The sequence below is a fragment of the Rhyacophila brunnea genome, unplaced genomic scaffold (genome assembly GCF_057557595.1).
Source record: "Rhyacophila brunnea isolate RB1 unplaced genomic scaffold, BYU_Rbru_1.0 scaffold_10, whole genome shotgun sequence".
NCBI classification, from domain to species: Eukaryota; Metazoa; Arthropoda; class Insecta; order Trichoptera; family Rhyacophilidae; genus Rhyacophila; species Rhyacophila brunnea.
Window position 1 is genome coordinate 10932898 of NW_028232752.1, and position 12236 is coordinate 10945133.

General features: G+C 31.4%; 1 protein-coding gene across 1 annotated transcript; it reads left to right on the forward strand.

Moving 5' to 3' along the window:
• Positions 1-1647: 1647 nt before the first annotated feature.
• Positions 1648-10233, forward strand: LOC147078875 (CRISP/Allergen/PR-1-like). The gene is made up of 6 exons (XM_085955280.1): positions 1648-1651; positions 3365-3483; positions 5424-5505; positions 7023-7183; positions 8606-8706; positions 10131-10233. Exons 1-6 carry the CDS (start codon positions 1648-1650, stop codon positions 10231-10233), a joined length of 570 nt encoding a protein of 189 aa, XP_085811406.1.
• Positions 10234-12236: the final 2003 nt, after the last annotated feature.

Consider the following 12236-nt stretch of genomic DNA (forward strand, 5'->3'; position numbering starts at 1 on the left):
TGTCACAATCTATGCTGCCAGTTTAAAACCAAAATTACTATTATGACGTATTTATTTTTCGATTTTTATATTTCAGATAATTATTTATAAGCCTAATCCATCGTTTCCAGTAACATGACACGTTTTTTGATGCTAATAACAGTTGTCAACCTGTGGTTAAATAATAAATGCTATGTATTACATTATCTTATCAGGAGGCAATAATCTAACAATTGGTTAAGTTTTTTCATATAAATATGAGATCTGAAAGGTTTCATTCAATACGTCTTACGCCGAAGTTAGTTAGCAGAAGCTAAATTTCTTCGGAAACTTTTCAAAATGAAGGAAAATTTGTTTGTATTCGTACTCATCGCGGTCATTGGAGCCATCCAGGCTCAACAAATGCTGCGTAAGTATTTTCATAAAATTCTTATATTAACTCATTTAGTGCTAACAACGCGACCGACTCGTTTGCAGTAGTTGGCCATTAGATATAATTAATAAAATATTTAAATGTGCTAATTAAAAAGTAATTAACTGATCAGCAGTAAATGTATTAATGTATTTTGTAATTTTTTTCATAAGGTTTAATCTTTGAATGCACGATTTTTTGTTTTTAGTTACAATATATCATTAGTTAACTCCATTAATTTACCAATACGTTACCATTATTCCCAGAATGGATGATTTTACACCTCTTGAATGTGACGATTTATATAATTAATATACTTATCGAGTGTATTGTTATTGATAAGGTAGAGGGTTTTTTACAAACACTTTAACTATTCATAATTTGTTTGTTATATATTTTTTTATTTACTATTTATAGGTATGTGATAAAGTTTTAACTACTTTATTGTATTGATTTGTTATATAAGTTAGAGTTAATTGAATTCGTTGTCAGTGCTTATTTGCCTTTTGATGAGTGTAGGTACATAGTGCTTGAAGAAGCCGAAAGGTGAAACCCGGGTCGCAAAAAACGACTCAAATTGGATAGTACAAAACCCAAATCTATTAGAATTTAAATTCAAATTCCATCAAGTACCTTAGTATTAATATTAGAATACAATTTTGTCATTCCATTCGGTATTTTAACAATGGTAAAAATAACTTTAAAATAATTACAAGATAAAAAGAACTTTTTATATACAACGTTTTTAAATTTTCTGTTGAATCATATAAACTTGACTTGAATAGCTTAAACGATCAAAAAATTGTACTTGATAGAAATACTGAATAGTGAAATGTCATTTCATATCATATTGATTTCCATAGTAACGCACGTATATATTATTTAATAATTCATTTGCTGGGACCCCCTAGCAACCAATAATGGTATCGAAATAACTTTTCATACAAAAAAGAATTAACTAAAAATTAATTAAATTCTACTTAAATATGGCTAAAAGTATTTTTTTAAATGCTCTGATATATTCTAAAAGTTTCAAATGTCTTGCTAGTCGGGAAGTTAGTTAAAAATCGATTGCAAGATTTGTACCGGACAAACAACCATCGGACAAATAAGAATAATACATTAGAAAAACGTTATAAATAAACATTCCTAACATCATTTTTAATTTAAAAAAAAACGTCGTTTCATATCTGATACATTGTGTATTACAGGTATTAAAAATATATTTCGTGAAAATATACATTGATAAAATGAAAATGGGTAACCGTTATGATAATAATATAAATATTTCTTGCTGAAATAATTATTATAGTGACGAAAATAATAATGATTATTATTCCGACAAAAATGTCTAAAATCCGAATTTCACACAAAATGTCAAATTGAAACTAACATAATTCGAGTCCAGTACCATCTATGTTAGTTTTTAAAATTTATTATTTAAAAAATTTCATTAGTCATGGACTAATAGAATTTACTTCTGAAAAATAGATGTCACTAAAAGTACAAAATTAAAATACAATCTGTAGCATATAATTATGCTACATGATGCAATGAAGGGTTGAGTGTTAGATAATTTATTTATTATAGAGCATTTAAACATACACTTTGGAAAAAAATCTTTAAGAAACAGTTGGACTGAGCAGGACTCAAATTTACATCTTTCGCTTTCCGAGTGAGTGCTTTCATTTCCAAGTTATCAATCCGTCTATAAATAATAGACGTTCGATTACTACTCGGTCCAACTTCTTCCAAAATTAAGTGTCTTTACTTTTAGAAAATTATTAACATAAAAATGTTTTCTCATGAGACTAAATCTATCATTTTTTTTCACTTTCCTGCATAGCAAACTTCTAATAAATAAAATAAACTTAAATTTTTTGAAAGACATTATATTATTATATTTCCGTGAGCAGTAAATGATGCGGATATCGCATGACCATTTTTCCGCAGCTTTGTGTAATCACAGTTCTTTTATGGGAATGAGAAACCTCTGAAAAATAATATCCCTAAACATCCTATAAAATGGTTGTATCTAGCCAGAAAAAATCTAAAATAAAGAAAATGGCTTTTCTTTTCGGTGTGGTTTCTCGAGACTGGAGAAATATAGGATACCTACCAGCCTTCGAAATGGAATATTTTACGAACCAGAGCGCTCAATATTTTATGAAAATGTTAACATAGTTATCTAATTGCTTGTGTATTTTTTTTAAAATAAGTGTGTTATGCCGTGTCCACATTGGCAACAAGTTGCTGGCAACCTCATTAAATTTCGATTAAAATAATTGTTGGTCAAACAAATTTTGATAATTATCGTGAAATTTAATGACCAGTACATAAATCCACCAGTGTGGACAAAACTTTTAGATTTTTACGTTAAATGGCAAATCTAGCTCACTGTCAAATTAATATTATGTCCACGGGACGGAGCGATAATTTTGGTGATTTTATGAACCGGAACGGTGGTCCGGTGCCTTCAGGTCCATTTCGAGCCCTGATACCTACTGAAATTTAATACTAATTAAGAATATGCTTGTAACAAATGTCTCTTAGTATTTATTAGAGTTTATCATGTAAAAGAAACGGGCCTTTTATTGCTTCCCTCTTATGGCCGGACCGTCACTATTTAATAGACTAAAGCTGGTTTAAAAATCTTAGTATAATTGGCTATTGTATTTTTGTATTTTTATTTATTTATTTGATCATCTAGCTAGCCGTTATATTGGGCGGTGGATCTATAACGTCTAGCCGTCGTAGTGTGCGGAGAGCCTAATATACAATACAACAAATTATTTTCTTTTTCAAAAAACAAATCAAATACTCCATAGAGTGGAGGTACGAGTATATTAATTATTAAAAGATTTTTTTTATTGGTTATCTTACAATCTTACTAATTATTATGCTTGCCATTGATAGTATTTAAATTCAGGCAATTTGGAATATATCTAATTAAAATAATATACATGTTTTCAGACAAAGGAGTGAAATGCCCTGACAGAAAAATTGTAGCTGATGTCCACAACGACTTGCGTACGCAAGTTGCTAACGGAACTCTCGCAGGACAGCCGAAAGCTTCCAACATGCAAAAACTTGTAAGTTATCAATAAAGTGACTATCCCAAAAGTTTTTATTCCACATAATTATCATTTTTAAGCCCATAATACTCCAGTTTGACTAATAACAGTTGTTTTTTTAATATAAAACAACGATTAGACACTAGCATCTGATGATAGCTTTATATGTATAACTCTTGACTACTACTACTCTACTATTAGGGCATAGGGAAAACACAAGGGCGCCACTTTCCTTAATCCATCACCAACTCTCGCATTTCGTAGATTACTTTTGTAGCATCGCGATAGGGTTGTGTCACAATAGTACGGAGTGTCGTGCTTTCTAGCGGCACCCAGAACACATGTCCTACCCACGTCAGTGTCTCTTCATGATTACTTCAATCACCGAAGACTGCCGTGTCCGCTCATGATCTCAAACGTTTGTAACACGGTCGTTACAAGGTATTCCTAAAATTCGTGCGGAGAGATCGATTTTCAAAGTTCAAAAGCCGAGGTCTTTGAAGTTTATTAAAAAGTCACGTAACAAAGCCATAGTACACAAATAGAACTCCATAATAAAGAATTTCATGTTATATTTGCTGTAGTTATAGTATACCTACATTAGATTTATGAATTTCTACGTGTCTTTGCATGTCATCATCAGGCTGAATTTCTCCACTCCTGGATAAAAGGCTTTCCAAGCTGATTCCACTTATCTCGGTCCTGTACGTTGCGTTAACCTTAACCATTTCATCGATCCAGATTGCGGACGTTTTGTACCTCTTGGGTACTATTGAATGACTATATTATTTATCCAACGATTGTCCTTTCTTCAAGCTATGTGCCAGCTCATTTCCATTTGAGGTTTTTAGCGAACTCTATTACATCGCAAACTCTTCTCTGTTTTCATATCCAATCATTCCGCTTTTTGTCCTTTCGCATTATGCCCAGTATACACCTCTCCATACCACGTTGTGCTATTCTAAGTTTATGGATCTCTCTTTTATTACCTATTATACCTATACATATTTACTATTTCTTTACTAATATAATAATATATAAGTACAATGCAATACAGCATTCATCCTAGCACATACTTAATAATATACAACTTGCCTTATCTAACACATAACTACAATTATTAATACCGATAAGTCAAAATAATAGTGTAATCAGGATAGTCTTTATTTACCGTATTATTATTATAATATCGTTTCACTAATTTTACCGCGAGTGTTACCTTGTCCTGTTTTATCTCAATTATATTATTATTTTTATATAGTTACCTATAACTAACTCGGTAAGCTACCTGCAATTAAATAACTAGTCACGTCTAAATACAAAGAAATATTTTGCAAACAAACTATTATTACTTTAATATTTTTAAATAATATTATTCACAACACTTATATTATGTATATCATTGATAGAGTCACGAACTAAATTTAAATGACTTATACAATCTATTTAGAAATAATTTATATAAATTTTAATTATTTTATATAATCATCATCACCCAGGGTTGACCTACTGGTGGATGAAGGCATCCCCTAGCTCCCTCCAGTCTTATCGATCTCTAGCTCTTTACTACCATGTACATCCACGGAACTTTATGATTTCATCTATGCAGCGGATTTTAGGGCGTCCGTGTGGATGTTTAGTGCCTCTTTTATATCACTGTATGACGGCATTTTTCCAACAGTTGTCCAGTCGCCGAGCGACGTGCCAGCCCATTGCCATTTCATGTACAGCGACCTCTATCACATCGCGTACTATTGTCTGCTTCTTTATCCATTAGTTAATTTTGTGATATATACGCGTAATGCCTAACATGCACCTTTCCATGCTACGTTGCGCTACTCGTAATTTTCGAATTTCTATTACATTAAATACCGTCAGTTGTCGTATTTTTTCTAGTGGGTATATGCATGGAATGTTTTCAAATTATAATAATTAATGTGTTTTTTTCTTTCATGCAGGCCTGGGATGATGCTCTCGCGAAAGTTGCACAGGCATGGGCAAACAGAATGGTTTTCCAACACAATCCAGGCCGAAAAGATCGTAAGTAACAAAACCTTTTGTTTTAATAAAATGAATATTTTTTTTTGTTATCTACAAAATAAAATACAAATCTTAATTTAATCTCTCAAACTTATATACCACAATACTTATACAAAGTTTTATTTTATTTTTAATAATAATATTTTGTTATATGAGTTTCTGCAATACAAACATTTTATTATTAACATCCTTTTATAGTGTATGTAAATTAAATAGTGATACCAAATAACACAATAAATGCTTAAGGGGGGACATGTTCAGCGTCATTTATAAAACCATTAGTATAATTTATGTCGTCATTATTATAGTGAAATATTTACGATAAAAAATTATATTGATAATCTCTGTGATCCCAAATTGGAAGAATTAGGCATTTTCTTATTCAAAAGATGGGCAAGATTAACACATTTTAAGATAATTCTAAAGATACTAATTATAAACTATGTCTTTGACCATTTAAGTGTGATAAACATCCTACGAATAATGATTGCTTTATAATAATTATTAACATAAGAATAAGGTAGTATTTTTTTTAAATACGCCATTTCTTTTGGCATTCCCCAGTGTTTAAACTACAACATACGGCCGTAGCCATAAATTGACAAACTTTAATTGAAGTAGGGAGTAAAATGATGTTAACACCGATTAAAAAAAATTGGTTAGGTACATGTTCAAACACGCGTGTTAACATCATTTTACTCGTCAAAATGTTTAAGGAATGTCCAGGATCATGCAAATTGAAAATATAATAAAAGCTCCATTTTGACCCACGCTGAGCACGTCCGCCCTTAAATCCTCCATCAATAATCCTGTAATTGACTGTTATATCTAACTCATGTATTATCAGTATAGTTGTTAGTTTGAAATAAACGAAACAAATTGAGAAAGTAAAATAGAAATAGTGAAAAAAGTACCATGATTTGATTTGAGTTGCCCCATCTCGACCCGCCATGTATAATATGCAGCCGCGGTTTGTGCACGGATGCCTTCCATGACGCTATAAATGTGTCAGAATGAAAAGATTTTTGTATCACACTTCCTTGTCCCGAGGCAATACTGCACGGGACATTTATATAGGATAGACACCAATACGAACAGGAAATGACAGTCAATAAATCGGTTACATTTCGGCCCTTCAATAGTGTAGCCCATTTACGCGCGCAAATCCGCGTAACATTTAACCTCAAATCAAATCATAATGTAAGACTTCAAACTCAACAGAAAAACTAATGTGACAGTCCTGTATTAGTGCCTTGTGTATCCAAACTTTATATCTACAATATTAAAACAAAAAAACACAACAACTGTGTATTATTCCTCACTACCCGAAGCACTATATCATGGATACTCAACGCAACCTTCCAGAACAGATATTAATAACATCGGGGCTGCACCAGCACTTTCGATAACCCCCGATAGATGTTATTAATTTGAAACAAATTTCAAACAACATTATTTATATGAAATAAATATTATTCATCTGATATTAATAATTAAATTAATTCATACTTTTACAGCTAGGTTTTCAGTAGGCGAGAACATTTACATGTCAATCGGTGGTACGGCGAATGATAAAACTTTCGACTGGAAGGCTGCTATTACCAGCTGGCATAATGAGAACAAGGATTACAAGTATGGACCAATTGGAGATATTTCAAAAACCGGACATTACACACAGGTGAATAATGTTTATATATATTTTATCATTAAATTCATGTTTACGTGATCATTGCAGTTGTCCCTTCAATACATATTAATTTCAATTAACTATTTCTTTTATTCAACGAATAATTCACAAGATTTAAGAATGTACCATTCTGAATATTGAACATACATAATTTTGAAAAATACTTTCTGAGAAAATATATTATAACCAATAGAAAAAATCTTTTTTGAAAAAAGTAAGCCACCCCGACAGGGAATTGAGCCCTGCATCTCCTGGGTTTTATGCCCCGTCCGTCGCATTTACCTCTATGCTACGCAGTAGCTATGCTATAAGACATGGTTTCCCAAACTATGGGTCCCGACCCACCAGTGGGTTGCGAGCGAATATTGAGTGGGCCCTCGCTACTGTATACATAAATTTTTAAAAAATAGGAAGTGATAAATTTGATATTTCATTCAGACATTTATAATTCCTAAAAATTGAAATAAACTTAAGTTACGGAAAATATTGTGATAAAATAATAAATGTTCGATGAAGCTATGAAAGTCCTCCTCCTCTTTACTACCTCCTATCTGGTGTCGGATTTTCGGCTATGGTTAACATTATAACTAAATACCGAAATAAATTGGATATATCAAACTCACTGCGATTAAAAGTAACTAAAGTTGAAGTTGATGCTAAAACTGTAATGAAGAAAAATAAGAAACAAATACATCCTTCCCATTGAAATAACTTTGTAAAAAAACCTGCAGGTGTAGGTATTTAAGTAATATTTTTTTTATTTAAGTTGTTTCTTATTTCAACAGTCTTTCATTCATATTGGTAACACTTATAAAAAAAAAATTATATCAATTAGAACAAATAAGACAGCATTAGGTAGTTCCACGACTCTCCACTAGGGAATCTGAGCATTAACAATATGTATGCCCTCTTTTCTCTAAGACAGCTAAGAGGTGGGTCCCAAGATTGGAAATTTTTGTTAGATGGGTCGGAGCCCAGTCAACTTTGGGAACCACTGCTATAAGATATAATATGTTAATGTACTTACGGCATGATTGTTGTAAGACTTTAGGTTTTTAAATAAGCAATCTGTGCATAAGCCATTTTTGGTCAACTCTGAATTAAAATATCTGAGATACAGATATAATTTTAACAATATATATTTATTAAATAAAAGAAAAATAGTATTGAATAATTATTATAAAATACCATAACCCCGTTAGCGTAAGACTTTGGTGGCTAAAAAAAAGCATGTTAAACAAGTGCACACAATGCGCACGCTGTACGCTGCGTACAGCAAAACGCTGCCACTGAGGCCTTAGTGTTACATAATATTATACAAATCAGTAACTTTGGTCCCGAGAAGGGAGAAATAGATGATTGGAGGCGTTTAATTTAATACTTATTCTACCTACTGTCTTCTTCTATCATCAGGTCGTTTGGGCTGACACCAGGTACGTTGGATGTGGTGCAAGTCACTTCAAGGATAAGGACGGAAAATTCAAGAAGATGTACGTTTGCGATTATGGCCCAGCGTAAGTAATCAAATTGTAATAATATATTATAATATACTGTAATATTGTTACATTATTTAATGTATCGTATTCTAACAGGATATAAATAACAACTTAGGAAGATATTGAGTAACATCACAGTATAATTATTATCATAATATGTCCTATTTCTACTAGAGAGATAACGCCAAAGCCCGAATTTATATTAAGGCATTTCTTTTATTCAACGAATAATTCACAAGATTTTGAGAATGTAACATTCCATAATAATTATATTCAACATACATAACTTAAAAACACCTCAGATATATATATCCACTACAAAAAATCATATTTGAAAAAATTACGATACTCGACAAGTTTGAGCCCGTATAACCACTGGTATCGCGCCAACTGTGCATTAACCAGTTATGCTACCTATAGTTATAGTATAGCTATAGCCTCCAATATTATTAAGATAATTTAAACTAGTAGGCCATACATGAAATGCTTATCATATTGCGCTATTATTGACTATCGGTTTTTGTGTATTATATCACGGAATATGAATTACTTTAATTACTAACCGACGCCCGGCTCTCGCCAAATATTTTAGTTATATAACGTCTACTTAAACTTGCTAACAATTTTTAATAAACCATTTCTTTTATTCAACGAATAATTTACATGATTTTTAGAATGTAACATTCCAAATATCGACTACCTCATGGAATAACACACTAACTCTAAATTATCAACTTTTCAGGAGAGCAAAATAACCATTCAGAAAATGTGTAGCAAAAGCCATTTATTTTATGCAAATATTATTTAAATTATAATTTATATCTTTAAAAAGCGAATCATTTAAGCAGACAATCAACTAACGCATGACATCAATTTAGGAAATAATACTGTAAATTTGTTTTTCCACGTTATGTATGACTACTAAAATATTACATCTAGATTTGTCGTGATTTTCCCCGTTTATATTTTTATAGGGTGTATAATATCTATACTTGGTGTGTTTTTCCACGTAATTATTTATGTCATATTCAGTGTCGCATAAAAAATATTAACAATAGCTTGTGATACCAACTACAGGTGGATTATTATTCCATGTTATTTCAAATATTACAAAAAATGTTATATAATCATAACTCTACTTACGAGTAGGTATTATTTTAAACAGTATTTTGGGCGTTTTTCGAGAAAAAAAATACAAAAAAAAATGGTTGGTGTGGTATTTTTTCTTTGCAACAATATCTAAAAAAAACATAAAACATACTATTTTGAGTTGGTGTGTTATTACAGGTAGTCGATATTCAACATACATAACTTGAAAACACCTCAGATATATATAAATATATACCCACTAGAAAAAATCATTTCAAAAAAATACGAAATTATTGAATAAAAGAAAAGATTTAAAGGTAGTGTATTTACATGTTATATAATTTTTATTTCAGTGGTAACTATGATGGTGAATACCCTTATAAAACGGGAGCAGGATGTGAAAAGCTATGCTGCAAAGAACAGTGCAAAAAGCCTTACGGAAACTCGTGCAAGTGATTCAATAACCAGTGAAATTACTCCAACATATATTCATTTCACTAACAAATAAATGACGAATTTTTAACAATTAACCTTCATATTAAATTTTCTTACAAAAAAAAATATTCTGAAAATTGTACTTTTAAATTTTGTCTTAAATTATTTATTCTAATGTAACATGACCATTTTTGTGTAATTCAAATAAATTATCATTTTGGAAACTTTATTTTTACTTTACTTTCAATTGAAACCTGTTCCATAAACTTGATAATATGTTTTAATTAACTACTTCTTTTATTCAAATAATAATTTACAGAATGTAAAATTCTTTATATTGAACACACATCGTTTGAAAACACCTCAGATATATACATAAAAGAAAAAATCGTTTCTGTTAAATACAACGCCCGACGGGACTTTAACCTGTAATCACTGAATTCGCATCAATATGCTTTATCAATTAAACTACTGGCGTCCTACCTAATTCCGACGAAATTAACTAGTTGTAGCTATAATAAATGCTTCAATTTGCAATTTGATCAAACACAAATACTGATAGTCAAAATTAACGCAATTTGATAAATATTTCTTATAATTTCATCGTAAAGAAATATTTTATTAAATTATTAGCAAGTGCAGGTACGCTATAACAAAAATTTGGAGCAATAAGTGCGTCGGTTAGTAATTAAGGCACTTAATTGATACCTTGATTTGAAACACAAAAACTGATAGCCAAAATTAACGCAATGTGAAGATTTAAAGAAAAATACTTTCAATTCTTTCCCAAAAATGTTTTTACTGCATGAGCAGTTTCCTTATATTTTTTCTTACTCCAAACTGTAATTTTGGACCGTTTTTATAGATTTCATTTTACAAAAAAAAAACTATTAAAAAATATATTCAGTAGGTCCAAAACAAAGTATTAATACAAGGCGTTCACAACACGACATTTGGGATATTCGATTGGAGAAAAAAACATATTAAACAATAAAATAGAATTTTAAAAACAAAATATATAGCGCATGACTAAAAATTTCCACGTCTCTAGGGAGTGTATTGACCAGCCAAACAGCCCTTGCTATTGGAGCCTGATAAACCTGACATGAAGAAACCGTTTTCATCCAAAAAAGGTCATGGGTGACCACTCAAGTAAGTAATTTTCGAGTGCATGTAAATTAAAATTTTCCAGAATATCAGGATTGGAAACTATATCACGTGAGAGCAGGGTAAATGCTTTAATAAAAGCAGAAGTGACCTACAAGCTTCACGAGAATGAAAAGCGAGCATGCATTGAAGAAAGCAAGTCGGAAAATACTCATATGAGATATTATCAAAATATAATTAGTTATATACGAGGGTAGTCCCAGAAGTACCCGACTTAACAAAGAAAACACAAAAAAATGGGAAAAAATATTTTTATTTCTCTACGTAGTCTTCTTTTAGGTCGATACACTTTTCCCAGCAATGTTCAATAGCTTTGATACCCTGTTTATAGTGAAAATCGTCGATCTCTTCAAAATAGCCATCAACTGCAGACTCCACCACTTCATTGTTGGCAAATCTTTTACCACCGAGCCATTTTTTCAAGTTTGGAAACAGAAAATAGTCCGAGGGGGCTAAATCTGGCAAATAGGGTGCGTATGGAAGCAATTCTAACTCGTTGATTTTGACCATCGCGATAACGGATGTGTGAACTGATGAATTGTCCTGATGAAACGAAACTTTCTTTTTCGCCAAATGCGGTTGTTTTTTCTTGATCTCATCACTCAAACGCTGCAATAAGTTTGCATAATACACGCCGTTGATTGATTTTCCTTTCTGAAGATAATCAATGAAAATTACCCCACGCGCATCCCAAAAAACTGACGCCATGACCTTGCCTGCAGATGAAACTGTCTTCACCTTCTTTGGAGCCGATTCTCCCTTTTCAGTCAATATGTGATGTACAGCACTTTTTAAAATGCCTCACATGTCTAATAGCTCGTGCAGTTTCAGTTGACGTTCATCCAATACCATTTTGT

Coding starts and splice junctions, on each gene's coding strand:
- LOC147078875 (XM_085955280.1), top strand. Junction 3,484..5,423: donor CTTCCAACATGCAAAAACTT/GTAAGTTATCAA, acceptor TCTTTCATGCAG/GCCTGGGATGATGCTCTCGC. Junction 5,506..7,022: donor CAATCCAGGCCGAAAAGATC/GTAAGTAACAAA, acceptor ATACTTTTACAG/CTAGGTTTTCAGTAGGCGAG.